At 58.4% G+C, this 14,898-nt stretch overlaps 3 protein-coding genes across 3 annotated transcripts; 1 reads left to right on the top strand and 2 right to left on the bottom strand.

Moving 5' to 3' along the window:
- Positions 1 to 59: 59 nt before the first annotated feature.
- GALK1 (galactokinase 1) lies at positions 60 to 4,506 on the bottom strand. The gene is made up of 8 exons (XM_053994965.1): positions 4,325 to 4,506; positions 3,344 to 3,533; positions 2,906 to 3,025; positions 2,270 to 2,405; positions 1,694 to 1,875; positions 1,317 to 1,467; positions 978 to 1,140; positions 60 to 254 (listed from the first exon to the last, which is right to left on the bottom strand). Exons 1-8 carry the CDS (start codon positions 4,487 to 4,489, stop codon positions 183 to 185), a joined length of 1,179 nt encoding a protein of 392 aa, XP_053850940.1. The 5' UTR covers positions 4,490 to 4,506; the 3' UTR covers positions 60 to 182.
- A 1,529-nt stretch (positions 4,507 to 6,035) lies between these two features.
- Positions 6,036 to 12,167, top strand: LOC128816922 (uncharacterized). Its single transcript, XM_053994902.1, has 11 exons — positions 6,036 to 6,260; positions 7,121 to 7,179; positions 7,286 to 7,321; positions 8,317 to 8,369; positions 8,639 to 8,771; positions 8,845 to 9,041; positions 9,251 to 9,458; positions 9,955 to 10,014; positions 10,160 to 10,242; positions 10,400 to 10,494; positions 10,789 to 12,167. The coding sequence occupies exons 4-11, from the start codon at positions 8,359 to 8,361 to the stop codon at positions 10,896 to 10,898; spliced, it is 897 nt and encodes a 298-aa protein (XP_053850877.1). The 5' UTR covers positions 6,036 to 6,260; positions 7,121 to 7,179; positions 7,286 to 7,321; positions 8,317 to 8,358; the 3' UTR covers positions 10,899 to 12,167.
- Positions 12,168 to 12,248: 81 nt separating this feature from the next.
- LOC128816923 (histone H3.3A) lies at positions 12,249 to 13,946 on the bottom strand. Its single transcript, XM_053994903.1, has 4 exons — positions 13,834 to 13,946; positions 13,265 to 13,406; positions 13,035 to 13,188; positions 12,249 to 12,950 (listed from the first exon to the last, which is right to left on the bottom strand). The coding sequence occupies exons 2-4, from the start codon at positions 13,390 to 13,392 to the stop codon at positions 12,822 to 12,824; spliced, it is 411 nt and encodes a 136-aa protein (XP_053850878.1). The 5' UTR covers positions 13,393 to 13,406; positions 13,834 to 13,946; the 3' UTR covers positions 12,249 to 12,821.
- Between the last annotated feature and the right edge of the window lie 952 nt (positions 13,947 to 14,898).

Here is a 14,898-nt window from a genome sequence, read left to right as displayed (position 1 = left end):
TAAACCAGTATCCTCTGAGGAACAGTCCCAAGTGATTTTGGCCCACACGGGCACAGAACAACTGTGCAAATGTTTTGCTTTTATTAGGCAAATGATTCAGCTGGACAAACTGATCCCCTTGGGAAAGCCTTGGGGAGGGAGGCAATGCCAGCCCAAGGTTCCCAGGGGCGATGGCCAATCCTCTACAGGGGCACAGCCTTTGCCCCTCCTGAAGGCTTGGTGAGGTAGAAGGTGGCTGTGCCACTGTATTTCTCCTGAAAAACAAGAGGAGCAGTCGAGGCTGGGCTTCTGGGGCTGGGGCATGCCAGAGCTGGGGGGAAAGGCCCTGCTGGTCAGTTCCACACTCACTCTACCTCCACTCTTCACTGTACTGTAACTCCTGGTCATGTTTCCTCTCTCCCACCTCTGGCAGAGGCCAAAGATCTCTCTTCATTTCAGACCCTCCTCTGCCCCTTCTTCCCCCCCTCCCCCAGCCATTTATAGGGTGCACTGTGATCTCATAGAGCAGCAAAATGATGCTCTGCCTTGTTCACAGGCCCAATGTCCTGACACCTCCATTCTGCTGGCATTTCCAGCTACCTGTGCATGCCAAGGTGCTGAGTTAGGGAACACTGGTGATGGCACTGAGATCTCTCCCAGGCTATAACTGCCAATGTTCAGCTCAGGAGTACCCAGCCTCAGCTCAGATCACTTTTCTGTGGATGGATTTGGCTTTCCTGAAGCTCCCCCAGCACCTTTTCACTCCCTTTCTCAATGCAATGAGGTCCTGTAGCAGGGCTCTGTGACTGGCTCAGTACTGAACTGCCTGCAAGAGCTCATTGGCATCAACAGACTCAGGGCTACCCCTGCACAGCCATGCATGGGCTCCACCAACCCCAAATGGCTCAGGAGCAACAGTTTAACAGTGTCCCTGTGCTGTGCCCCGAGTGTTCCCTTGGGATCTTTCAGTCAGTCTCCAGGGGCTTTTCTGCCAGTACCTGGATGTGCTGCTGGGCTCTGGCTGCAGCCCCAGCTTCCAGCAGTGTCACCGTGCAGCCTCCGAAGCCTCCCCCGGTCATCCTGCTGCCATAAACCCCATCGACTTCCAGGGCTGCTGCCACCAGCTCATCCAGCTCCGGGCAGCTCACTTCATAGTCATCCCTGGAGAGAGGAGAGCCGTGCTCTGCCCTGTCCTGCACCCTGGGCACAACCACTGCACCACTGACAGCTCCAGCTTGAGTCCTGGTGCAGCCACCGCCGTGGCAGCGATGCTGGGTGCTGCACACCCTGGCCCAGCTCTGCTTAGAAGGGCTGTCAGCATCCTTGGTCATCCTCACCTGAGGGAGTTGTGGCTCTCCACCATCAGCCTCCCGAATGTTCTGTAGTCCCTGTGCTGCAGTGCCTGTGCTGCCCGTGCTGTCCGTGCTATCTCGCCGATGACATGCCTGGCCCGCCGGAACACTTCATCCCCCAGCTGGCTCCTGGCCTCTGCAGAGACAACTGTGTCCCTGCAGCAAAGCCTCACAGCCTGCAGGATGCTGTAGGGCTGCATCCTGCAACCATCCTGTGCCAAAGCTTCTCTGCCTGCAGCACACTCCCATCACAGGGTGTGCGCCCACCCCCGCCTGCCCAGGTCTCAGCCCACGGGGCACCAAGTTCTTGATGCCCCAAGGAGTGACCAGAGATGGGGGGCGGGGGAGGGGGCTGTACCCACCTTCCAGCTCGGTCAGGGTGGCATCCCTAAGGCTGGCCTTGCCGAGAGCCGCTGCTGCCTCCTCGCACTGCCGCCGGCGCGTGGGGTACTCGCTGCCCGTCAGCGTGTGCCGCACGTTGGAGTTGGTGATGAGCACGGCCACGCTGGCATCGCTCAGCGGGACAAGCACGGTCTCCAGGGACCTGCAGGGAGAGCTCAGCCAAGTGCCCGCCCCGGCTCTCAGACACCTGAGCGAGGCCACGTGGCAGGCAGATCCTGAACTACAGAGGCAAAGTCCAGGTGGTTTGGGATTTCACTCAAGCATTTCATTCCCTCCAAATATTAGTTCCATAATAAACCCTAACGACCGCGGGAAAGACAGCCCAGGCAAGTAGCAGAAAGGTTGCAGGAGGAGGAATCAAGACCAGGAAGAATTAAAGTGCAGGCTGCCCCGCCCCCATGACGAGGTTTTGGGCTGGGTTCAAGGGCTAACCTCTCCCTACACTCCTGCCCTTAGTTCATGGCCACAGGGCCAGCTCATCCCCAGCTGCTCAAGGAGCTGGGCCCAGCACAGCGAGCTCAGCGCTCGGCCCTGACCTGCAGTCGATGAGCAGCGCGTGGCCCTCCTGGCCCATCACGGATATGAACTGGTCCATGATCCCGCAGGGCATCCCAGCAAACGTGTGCTCCGCTTTCTGGCACGCCAGTGCCTTGGCTACCAAATCCCCATCGTCTGTGCCACAGCAGAGACACACAGGTTAGCAGCTCCTGCAACTTAGTCCCTTGTCTGGGAGCAGGGGAAGCAAACATGGAGGTAAAGGGTTGTTTTCCCACAGAATGGGGTTTTGCAGCTGCAGGTGCTTGCTCCTGCACCACTGCATGGCATCTATGCCAGCCTGGGCCCCCAGATCCAGCTGGATGTGATAATTGACACTGGTGTTTCAGGTATCTTGATTTTTGGGGCCATTAAGGCAGGGAGAAGATGCTCCCAAGAGAGCTTCCTTTCATCCCCCTGGACAGCCCCAGGAGTGGTCCATGGATTTTAGAGGTCTGGGCAGGTCAGGCTGGATGAGCCAGAAGAGCCACACAGGCAGGGCAGTGCCAGCTGGGGAGTTGTTACCCGCTCACAGCAGTATTTTGCCAAGGGCTGTGGGATCTAGTTAAGGGCATCCCTGCCATCCCAGCTCCCACCTGGAAACAGATGCCAGGGCCCAGGATGGGCTGCTGCCTTACCAGGGCAGAGCTGCTGCAGGAAGGTGTATGTAGCGACCTCCAGAGCAGCCGAGCTGGAGAGGCCCCCACCCAGGGGGATGTCACTGGCCATGACAGCGCTGAAGCCTGGCACGGGACCACCTGCAGGAAGAGAAGAAGGGAGGAGGGGGGCCATGAGCCCCTGCAGGATGGTATGTGCCCCACAGCTCACAGGGAATGGCACAAGGAGCCCCTGCACAACATTCCAGAACACAGGGTGACCCACAGCAGAGTGTGACCCTGGAGACCCCCAAGCACAGGAACCTTTGGAGCTGAGATTGAGTTTGCTGGAGCCTGATCCTGGCAGAGCTGCAGGATTACACAGACATTAGAAGAGCCCCCGGAGCACTCCCACAGCTGGATCTGAACACCAGTTCCCTGCAAGGGGGGCTCTGACCCACCCCTCAGCCCAGGCCTTACCCCGGTAGTGCTGGATGACGCCCTTGACATAGTTGGCCCAGCGAGGCAGCCCCGGGCTCAGGGAGCTGCTGGCACAGGGAGCCAGGAACTGCACCCTGTGGGGCTCGTCCGCCTCTGCCGAGGTGGTGACGATGGAGATGGTCCCGTCCTGCGTGGGGGATCCCACCAGCACCGTCCCCAGCTGCAGGGCCTGGGGGTGGGGAAGGTGGGCTCAGACCCTGCAGCATCCCTTGGAGCATCCCCACGGGTGGCAGGTGACAGCTGTGGCTGCTTCAGCCCACAGCTGGAGCATCCAAGCGTTCTCTTTACTACCCCAGAGCCCCCAATGCACACTCTGGCTTGGCACAGAATTAAATTTCCTACCTACTTACTGACCCACAGTCTTCCCACCGAATGTCGTGCCTGACCCCCCAGCTGGGTGCCGGGTGCTGCTTGTTGGGCTCCGGGGGAGTGGTAACCACGTCAAGAATGGGAGAGGCCTCGAGAAGTTTCCTTGCCTGCCAGGGAAATTCAGCTGACCTGCTCCCACGCTCCGTGGCCTCACAGTCATTAGCTGTAGGTTTGATTTAGGACTGAGTGGGGACTTCACCACTGAGCCAAGGCGGCTCGGAAGGAGCAGGAAGCTCCTTCCTGCTGTTCTGAACCATTTCTGCCACCAAAACATCGCTCTCTGGGAACGGGAGCGTTGTTTGACGGGGCTGCAGAAAAAAGGCTTCAGCCTCTCGGGGAGGCGGTTGGGAAGAGAATCACATCCCCGTGAAACGAGTGAGGAGTTGGTCTGCAGGGGGGGCTGCAGCAGCTCCGGCTCCTGGGCAGGGGATCCTGCAGGATCCCTCAGGGTCCTGGGTGGGGTATCCTGGAGGGGACATCCCGGGACGGGGATGGGAAGGCAGTGGCCGATGGCCCCCGGCGGCTGTCAGGAGGACCCGGAAGGGTGACACGGCGAGAGCCCGGGGCCGGGCGGCAGAGCACGGCCCTTACCATGGGCAGCACGAAGCCGCCGTTGTAGTCGGTGTGCTCTCCGATGAGGTTGACCCGGCCGGGGGCCCACGCCGCCAGCACCGCCGCATTCCCGAAAGCTGCTTCGTGCGCCCGGAGAGCGGCGGCCAGCAGCGGGGACGAAGCGGGATCCAGCGGCTCCGCCATGGCCGAGCTGCACCGCCCCTGATGGGTCCCGCACCGCCCCTGAGCACCCCGAACCGCCCCGAGCGCCCCGCACCGCCCCCGAGCGCTCCGCACCACCCCCAGGAGTCCCGCACCACCCCCAGGAGCCCCGCACCGCCCCCGAGCGCCCCGCACCGCCCCCAGGAGTCCCGCACCGCCCCCAGGAGCCCCGCACCGCCCCCGAGCGCCCCGCACTGCCCCCAGGAGTCCCGCACCACCCCCAGGAGTCCCGCACCGCCCCGAGCGCTCCGCACTGCCTCTTCTCACGGTCCTCGGAATCGCTGTTCTTGGGCATCCCTAAGGACAGGCCGAGCGCTCGCCCACACACCCCCCGTGTGTACCTGCGGCGAGGCCGGCACCGAAGATTTATAACACATATATCCATATGCCAAAGGCTGTCCTAATACACGTAGAGATAAATACGTGTTTGTTCTGCACATGTGTCTCATATATGCGGGTTCTGCCTCTGCAATGTATGGAATTTATATATCTGTACAGATCAATAGGTATATGTGTCATTGTGTTACACCTATGTACAGCAGCGTCTGTGCTTTCCGTTTAAGTACGCGTGCACCTGTGTGTGTGTGTGAGGTTCCCCCCGCCCGTGGGGCCGAGCTGCTCCGCTCCGCTCCTGGGGCGGGGCCGGTTCCCGGTTCCCCGTTCCCTGTTCCTGGTTCCCATCCAGCTGCCGCCGCGGGATCACCTGGCCCTGGGGGACGACGAGCCCATGGCCAGGAAGGAGCCGCTGCTCAGCGCCCTTAAAGGTGAGGGTGGGCCCCCCGGCACCTGTGCGAGCTTCCCCTGGCAGCGCTTGGCCGCGCACCGGTACCGGTCGGACCGGACCGACGGCGCTGGGGCTCCCCGGGCCAGCCCTGCCGCCCGACCTTGGCTTTGAGGAAGTTTACCCGAGTTCCTGCCCAGCGCAGCGGCGGCAGCCGGGGTGGGTCGGGCCGTGCCGGGGTGTCGGATCTCCCCGCAGGGCCGTGCAGAGCTGTCCCCCCGGTACCCCTCCCCTTTCCCCGGCTGGGCACCCACGGGTGCCGCCGCTCTCTCTCCTCCCCGCAGGAGGGGTGCTGCGGCTGCGGGAGGGCGGGGGCCCCTGCACGGACAGCTCGCCGCACCTCGTGTCCCTCTGCCAGCTGCTGGAGAGCATCCTGCGCAAGGGGCTCCGACGTGAGTGACCCTTCGTGCCCGGGCAGGCGGTGACAGCGTCCCCGGGCCCGCGGCGAGGGGTCTCGCACTCCCTTTCTCCCGCAGAACCGGCTTGGGGCTTCCGCAGACGGGATTACTGGCACTGGCTGGAGCAGCTTCCCGCGGAGACCAGCGGCCGGTGAGCGTCCCCGAGCTAAATTGGGGTGAAAATCTGAGCTGTAGTGGCGTCTGTGGCGACATGCTCATCCCAAAGACCCCAGGTGCAGGGAGGACGGTCCGGTGTGCTGCCAAAGCTGCTCTCCTCTCCCCAAACAGGCCGACCCCTCTGTCCATCAGCATCCGGAGAGCCGGGGGGTGTGAGAGGACGCGGACGGCGCAGGGCCGCGGGCGGCACTTTCTGCGCTTGGCCCTGCAAGGGAAGGTGCTGGCGCTGGCCGTGAGGCAGCTGGCACAGACCCCCCGACTCCTGGAGGTGCGCTCGTGGGGGGAGCTGCCACCCACAGGCGGCGGGCTGAGAAACAGAGGCGTAACCTGGGCTCTTTCACTGGGTTTCAGTTTTATGATCCAGGGAGCTCCATCCTCGGCAGTGAAGATCTCCGGGGTAAGATGGTGGCTCTCTCGAGGCAGGATGCAGCCTGTGTTATGGCACTGCACGGCTGCAGGGGAGGGGGAAGAGTCCACTGTGCTTTTTCTAATCCAAACTTAGCACTGGAATCTAAATACATTGCTGCAGTGATGGGAAAAAAAAAACAAATGTGTAAATATTTAAACATTATTTGAATCCATCTAAGGTTGGCTTTAGTGGCATGGGATAGGGAAATTTCTTCTGAAGTATCTTCCATGTTATTCATTTGTACCAAGGATTCTGGCTTAAGCAGACCACGTCTGGCTTTGAGGGGAGGTCATGTCGGATCGGCCTGAGCTGAGGGGTGGCACAGGGTTTAAATGGCTACATTGCCTTGACAGGCTGCAGCACTCCATCCATCCGCAGCCAGGCTCCTGGGGGGGGGGGGGGGGCAGGCCAGGGTGGAAGCCCTTAATCTTTTGATAATGATAAATAACCCCATGTTAAACCTGTACATCAATGGTTTATAAATCACCTGTGCTGCTGGTGCATGAGCAGATTGCAGACCTGGCAGTGCAATTGCAAGGCTTGTGTAGGAGAGCCTGGGCAGCTTTGCTGTGCTTCTAAGGGGAGAAACAGTCAGTAGTATTTGCTGCATTTGTCTGAATTTTGGGAAAAAAAGGGACCAAGCTGCACTTCTGCCGGTGGCAGGAGCCTGGGATGAGCCTCCAACAGCAGCTTGGGTGCATGGTGCTGGGATGCTCTCAAGGCCTTGCTCCCAGGCCTCATAAGTTACACTGCAAATGGCTTTATTCTGTCCTCTGCTGTGCCCCTGTGAGGCTGTGGCTGCCAGGAACCCAGCGGTGACACTGCCTCTCCATCCCATCCCTCTGCAGAGCCCTTCCTCTCGCTGCTGCTGGTGCTGACAGAGATAGATTTCTCCCTGGACCCGCAGGTGCAGTGGTGAATCAGTGGGGTGGTGAGCAGCACAGGGCTGCCAACGTGGGGCCCTGGCCCCTTCCTTGCCAGGACCAATGGCACTGACACTCCTTTGTTTGCAGAATTGCAGCTTCTTGGACGAGAGCTGGCTGCTGCCGGTAAGAGCCTGTCGCTCCCAGGAGCCATCCTTCTGCCACCTGGCCCTCCTTGAAAAGTCCAATGAGGAAGATAAGGAAGGGTTTGGTGGAGAGGGATTGCCACGCACCCCAGGGTGAATTGGCTCAGGTTCACCGGGCCGAGCAGAGCTGCCTCTGCTATCGAGGTTGGGTCCTGCTGGGTACCTGCACCGTCACCAGGAGCAGATCCCAGCATTCCTGGGAGTAAAACCAAGCTAGAGAAGTACCCAGGCCTAAATTGCTGATATAAGTGAAGTTTTCCCATGCTCCCTTCTCTGATTTCTTGCCAAAAAAATCCCCATTTCCCTGGGCTGACACAGATTACGCATCAGTTGGTTTCACTCTTGGTTTGCTCAGTGAAACATCAGTGTGTTATTGAGAACAGCAGGGACGCCTTCATGTCTTTTAACGATGAAGAGCATCCCTCCACCACCTTTTAAACCCAAAAGAATTCCCCAAAAGCTCGAGGCAGCTTTGGGACTGGTCAAGGCACGCACTGAGCTGTGGTGCTGCTGCTGAACCTGGGATCCCGCTGGCTTTGGGGCATTTCTGACAGCCAGTGTCCCCGGCCGAGCTGGCCGCGTCTCAGGGCCCCAGCTAATGCGATGTGACAGTAAGTGCTGCTGCAAACAGCAGCGCCTTTGGGGAGGGGCAGCTGCGTCCCCCGGCTGCGTGGGGACATGTGGGGCGAGGCAGGAGGGCTCTTCAATGAGTCAAGGGTTTGCTGTTGCTTTGCCATCCCCTCCCTAGAGCAGCTTTTTCCCTTCAGGGTCTGGGCACAGCCAAACCCTGAGAGAGGACAGAGAAAGGAGCAGCTACTGATGGTCCCAGCTCAGCCTGGGACACTGGGACTTGCCTCACCCTGGGCTTCCAAAGCCCTGGGTTGGCATCAGTGCCAGAAATTATCCAGGGCATGGAGTCCCTTGGATGTCCCATGGTCATTGCCAAGGCCACTGTCACCATCCACTCTCTTTCAGGTGTGCAGTACTTACGAGACAGTCCCGTGCCAAGCACTGGGGATGGTGCTCAGGTAGGAATTCTTGATCCTCCTCTCCACTCTCCAGAGGGATCTGGTCATCACAGCACCAAAAGTGCCCCAAAAAGGGAAACAAATATCCTGCTGAGAGCATTAGGGCTGTCTTGGGTGCTTTTCTCCCCATCAGCTCAGCCTTGCCAGTATCTGCTGTCCATGAGGTGGCTTTTCCCTGCATTCAGTGTGTGGGTGAAGTGTCATGGATGGTACAAAAGAGGAGACAGGCGGGGTCTCTGGGCTGAGTTGAGGCTTGGCTGCACCCCCAGGTATGTGGATGGCCGAGTCTTTGTCACCAAGGTACTCCCTGAGAGCCAGGCAGAGGTGGACGAGGTGGTGCTGGCCGGTGACATCCTCGATGAGATCAACGGCTGCTCACTGAGATCTGCCTCCCCCGGGCAGGTGGGTGGGGACAGAGGGCTGGGCTATCCCCCTCTTCTGCCCCCTGCTCCCCTCTGCTTATTCCTCCTTCTAGGCTGGGGCTGTGCTGCAAAAGCTGAAGGGACAACCGCTCACCTTCCGCCTGCTCCGGTGGCGGTGGCACGATGGGACGGTCTTTGAGCCGCTCCTGCCCTACCTGAAGGCCCTGAAGGAGAAGGAGCCCCACTTCCAGCTCCAGCACAGCCCCCAGCACAGGGGCAAGGGGGGGCCCTGGCAGCTGCAGGGGGGCAGGTGGGTCTGTGCCATGGGCTGCCCCCAGGCTGGGCTGAGCATCCTAGCACTGGGACGCCCTGTGCCCACACTATCCCTGATCTCTGCTCAAGGCTGTGGGGCCAAGGCTGCCTCCCTGGCCTGGAAGTGGGGAGGGGGCTGGGAGCATCTTCCTTTGCAAAGAGGTGTGGGGTCTTTCCTCTCATGCTCCCGAGCCCTTTGCTCCCCAGGCTGCTCTACAACCTGCGGTTCCTGGGCCAGACCAGCGTTGGGACGGTGAGGCTGTGGGGCAAGAGACCAGCCATGAATCATCTCTTCTGGAGTTCTTTTCATCTGTCCAAGGGTTATTCCCTCCTTCTCATTCCATTTCAGTATGGTGGCAAAGAGGTGCTGGAGGGGGCCATCCCTGCCATGCTGGAGAGGAGCTTGGCAGCGCGGGTGAGCAACAGGGCTGGGGACATCCTGGGAAGGGCTCTGTCAGAGAATGCAGGGAAACATCTCTGCCATAGAGATTTTTTCCTGCCAGCTCCAGGTTCACTTGGCTTGGCTGAATATTTGCCACCCCATCATCCCTGTGGGTTTTTTTCAGGTCAGAAGCATCTCGGCAGCCAGGATAGGAAAGGGCATTAAGGAAAAAATGCAACCACATGCAGGAAAGCACTTGGAAAACTTCGGGAAGGCTAAGCCTGATTCCGGGGGTGCTTTAGGGTTCAGGTCACTGTTGTTTGAGCCTCTGGGGGTTGCTTGTGAAAAGATTGAAGTGTGGAAGCACTGGGTGGTGGGAAAAAAGGGCAGCAGAGAGAAAACTTGAAAAAGCTGAGGCTGACTGTGCTTCATCACTTCTGCATTTGGATAATCTCTGGTGAGTGTCTGATTAAAAACAGAGCTCAGGGCTGTGCTGATCGGGGCTTCTTCCTCCTCATCACCCCTGCAGGAGGTTTTATTTGATGTGAAGGAGACAGAAGTCCTTGTGCAGGAGAAGGCTTCTTCCAAGGTGAGTGAGTGACATCCAAGGTCTGGGAATCTGGTGGCATGGAGAGCCCAGCTGGAGGGGTCCTGGGGACAATATAAACCAGGATCGGGGCAGACAGGACCTGACCACAGCCCCAGACACCGGCCCCTTCCTGTCCCCTGCACAGCTCCTGTGCCGCCATCCCTACCCCTCCATCTCCTGCGTGGGACGCTGCACGTGGAGCCCCAGGATCTTTGCCTTCTGTGTGGTGTGAGCGCTGCCTGTGGGCCCTGGCAGGGGGACAGAGGGAAGTGGGTCTGGGAAAATGAGCAAGTGAGGTCCAGAGCAGCCGCAAGGGCCCTGGTGTGGTGGGAGGCAGGGCTGGGCTCAGAGCTGTGCTGGATAATGGACGTGTTTCCATTTTTAGCTCTTCCCCCGAGAGCCCTGATGGGAGCACATTCGACTGCCTGGTGTTTGCATCCAGTTCTGAGCAAGAATGCGAGGAAATCGTCGGGAGAATCGGTAAGGGAAGGGTTTACAGCTTCAGCTACCATCAGTCACACCGTGGAATACCAGGAATTCTGTTCCGGTCCACCACAGGCAGGATCTGACTTAATTCCTTTTGTTGAGGTTACTAAGATGAAGAGATATTTTGATATTTTTCTGGTGTGGGGTTTTTTTTTAAGGACCACTAGACAATTATTTTATTTTAAGAAACGGCTTCTAGGCATAGCCAGATGCTTCATTGTTTCCAGTAAGGACTTGGAGGAAATACCGTTTTCAAGGGATGTTATTTTAAACATACTTTTCTTGCAGGAGCTGAGGCTGCTACTGCAGCACCAAATCAAGCATTCACAAACAAATCCTATTACTCGGAATCTTTCATTTTCAGTTGGCCTAAATGCAGGCTTTGTGGTTCTTCCTGAATTACATGGGCTACTGAGGATCCTCAGATTTGCCACGGGAACATTCCTGGCAGGCAGGGTCCCTGGAGAGAACTGCCCTGGTGATTGACCTGAGATCACCGAGCCTCACCTAGTTTGAGCTGGTGCTTAACTTTGTGTCTAAGTTGTGAACCTAATTACTTTGTATCAAAGGAATATCTTCCCCTACAGCTTTAGCAAGGAGATTAAGAAAATACTTGTTTCAAAACCTACCATTTCAAAACAGGATTCTGGCAGGATACTGCTGTGAGCCAGGGGCTGGGTTTGCTCCGAGTGCGCTTGGGGCAGTGTAGGACAGGGAGGTGAGGAAGAGGAGGCTGTGTAAGAAGGTGGGTGAGGAGTGCCTGTTCCTCCAGCTGAAGGATTTAAGCACACGGAGTGGTTTGTCTAAGGGAGAAGCGCACAATGAGGCACCACCGTCCCAGCAGTAGCTGAGGGATGCAGGCCCTGCCTCCCAGAGCGAGTTGGGATGGATTTCATGCTCTTCCTCACCATCACGGTGGGATCTCATGGACAGCCAGCACCAATTTATTCAAGTCTGGTCAGAACTGCTGCTACTCTTCCCCCAGAACACCTCACACTTCCATTGGAATAAACCAAGCCAGGCTGGCTCAACCACTTCCCTGTGCTGCTTTCTGCGACAACTCCAGCCTTACTCGTAGAGCCTGTTCTGGCAGGGCTCAGCAGCCTTACCCTCCAAGCTCAGTGTTAATTACCGTGGTTCAGGTGCAGTCTGAGCACTTTCCTCCATCACAGCCCAGCAGCTGAGGAACACAGGCCTGCCTTAGCTCAGCCCAAAGGTTTGAATCCAGATTCCATCCACAAGTGTGGATGGGAAACGAGAATCCCATGGAGCACCCACCCATGTGCTCAGCAGCCCATCTGCTCCCAGGGTGTACCATCAGCTGCTCCCCTTGCACACCATCCCCCCGTGCAGATCCAGGACTGGCACAGCCCAAGCCCATGGGAACGCTCTCCCCCCTGCTTGGGAACAGCCAGACCAGTCACAATTCCAAAATAAACTTCCCCTGCATGCACTGGAAAGGAAGAAAGAACTTAGAGCTAAGCTTGTGCCCTGCTTAGAGAAAAATCCCCCAAAAACCCACTGCAGCCTCAGCCAGTCATCCTGGACCCTACACAGCTGTAGGGCTCTGCTCTCACAGGCCACAGCTAGGACTCAAGCTGCACAAGATCTCCAAAATACTCCAGAAGTTCTCAGTTCTTCTGCCAGCAGAGGTTAAGATGACACAGCAGCAGCCCAGGCTTACAGGAATCTGTAGAGGCAGAAGCTTCTTCAAGCCCATTGAAACCAAATGACAAAGACTCCTCACATGTGAATGTAAAACATTTAATTTAAAAATGTTGACACTACAATATATAAAATAGCTATTATAAATGCACATAGTGTATTCTATAGCTGCCAGGTTTACGTTTTTAGGAAACTGTAAGTTACACTGTGGTTAAGACTTGTAGTTTCACCCTCTGAAGGAAGTCCACATTTGATCACAGTGATGCATGGTCAGACTAACAGCCCCAATTGTTAAACACTTGGATCAAGTCATAACCAGTTTTATTGCAAAAGGACCCTGTACACATTTATATCAATTCTAGTACCTTACAAGTTTATCTACCCAACAAGTCATTAACATACAGAAACATGCATGAGAAGCAAGAAAGAACACCCATCCCTTCTGCATATTAGCAACTTGTCACTCCTGAGCCTGAGGCTCAACATCACTGAGGTTTATGTGAACAGTCACTTTTAGCATTCATCCTGAGTGAAAGATGGAATGACTTAAGTACAAATGCAACATATTATAAACAATTTCTTACAAAAAAAGTCACAAATTAAAACCAAAGTATTTTACAGAATTAACTACAAAACACCATAAAAACAGCCTTCACTTAAGCCCTCTCTCCCCGTATCCTGCGAGCCAACTGGATATCTTTGGGCATGATGGTGACTCTCTTGGCATGGATGGCACACAGGTTTGTGTCTTCAAACAGACCCACCAGATATGCCTCGCTGGCCTCCTGTTTCAAGAGCACAAGAAATGTTGTTAAAAACCCTCAGCGCAGCTTCCCCCGCACCGCAGCCCAGCCGGCCCTCAGCAGTACCTGCAGAGCACCGATGGCCGCACTCTGGAACCTCAAGTCTGTTTTGAAATCTTGGGCGATTTCCCTGACCAGCCGCTGAAAGGGCAGCTTGCGGATCAGCAGCTCCGTGGATTTCTGATAACGACGGATCTCACGGAGCGCGACGGTTCCCGGCCTGGATAGAAGAGGGAGGAGGGGGCGGTGAGGCGGGGCAGCGGCTGCGGCAGCCGGGGCCGAGCCGAGGGCCTTACCTGTAGCGGTGAGGCTTCTTGACGCCGCCGGTAGAGGGGGCGCTTTTCCGGGCCGCCTTCGTGGCCAGCTGCTTGCGCGGCGCCTTCCCCCCAGTGGACTTGCGGGCGGTCTGCTTTGTACGGGCCATTTTTCCTCACTTACCTACAGAGACACACACGCGTGACATCGGGGCCCGGCTCTCCCCGTGAACCCCAGGCCAGACGACACAGCGAGCAATCCCCTCACGTTCCAAATGCCCCCCTTCTCCGCCGCGGGCAGGCGGCCAGTGGCCTCCCCCGGGACGGGGAGGAGGAGTAACGGTTACCCCGCCGCCCCCGCCTCGGGGCCCAGCCGCTCCCCTCCCCGGGGAAAGCGGACTGAGTCACGCCGCCTCCTCCTTCCTCCCGGGCCGCTTCGGGGTGGGGGGGGGCGGGGGGAGGTGCAATGGTGGGGGGATGGGAACCGGCCGTGACTCAGGGCACGTAGGCAAGGCCCGGCCTGTCCGCCGCGCTCCCGGAGGACTCAAGGCCGCGAACGGCCGCGCAGCACCACCGCCCGCTTCGAGACGCGTCCGCTGTCCAGTACTTACCGGTAGGAAGAGAAGGAAGCGCCGGTGCCGGTAGCGCTGCGCGCCGAAGCCTCTACGCTGTGCTGCTGCTCGAGCCGCTCCTCAGCCGCCGCGCCGCTCACTGCGCCCTCCCCGCCGCGGGGACACGCACTTTATAGTGGGGGCGCGCGCGCGGCGCGGTGACGTCACAATGCCTGTAAGCAACGCGCCGCGCTATTGGCCGGGACGACCGCCGGCGCCGTCGCGTCACCACACACAAAGGCCGTGCTCCGGTTCCCCGGCGCTGATTGGGCGCACGGGCGGGCGCTGATTGGTTGTTAAAGTAGGCGTCCGATTGGGTGTTGAGGGAGGAGAAGGATCCAATCGCTGGCGGGCGGGCGCTCTGCGCGCTGATTGGACGAAACGGGGCAGGGTTTGGATCCTACCCTTTGTTGCGAAGCTCCACAATGGGAAGTCAATAGGAGCGGGGCGAACGGCGGCGGCGCCGCCGCGGGATCCCCCGGGCACCCCGGCCCGGCCCCGGCCGCCCCTGCCGCAGAGTGCCGGCCCCGGCCGGCGGAGCAGAGGCGCCCGGCGGGGGCTGCGAGCGGCGAGGGCCGGGCCGCGGGGTCCCCCCGCCTCCGCCCCCTCTCCCCCGGGAGCCGCCGGTGTGCGGCCGCTCGACACCCGCGCTCGGGGGTGGCCGTGGGGGCCAGCGGAGGCCCCCGCAAGGGGAGGGGGTCTGGCAGGGCCTCCGGCCCTTCTTGCCTGGGTTTATCATTCCAGATGCCAAGGAAGGGTTGTCACGGGACTTGGACTCACAGTGGGCAGTAGGGCTGGGATGTGTCTGCCCCAGGTCAGAGCCTGACCTTTGGCCCTGGGAAGGGAGCATTCAGCAGCTGGGGCTCAGCCCCTGTACGCTGCCATTCCCCAAATCACACTGATCTGTGGGTCACCTTCACTCCCAAAACGAATCACAAAGTTTCATTGCAAGTATAAATCCAGAATCCATGCTCCCTGTTGGTGCCATTTTAACATTTATCTTCCTAAGATAAATAACAAGTCAATGAAAGAACTTCTCTTTTGGGGAAAACTGCTGCCTTAAGT

The sequence above is a fragment of the Vidua macroura genome, chromosome 19 (assembly GCF_024509145.1).
Source record: "Vidua macroura isolate BioBank_ID:100142 chromosome 19, ASM2450914v1, whole genome shotgun sequence".
Classification (NCBI taxonomy): Eukaryota; Metazoa; Chordata; class Aves; order Passeriformes; family Viduidae; genus Vidua; species Vidua macroura.
This window is presented reverse-complemented; position numbering and strand designations above follow the sequence as displayed.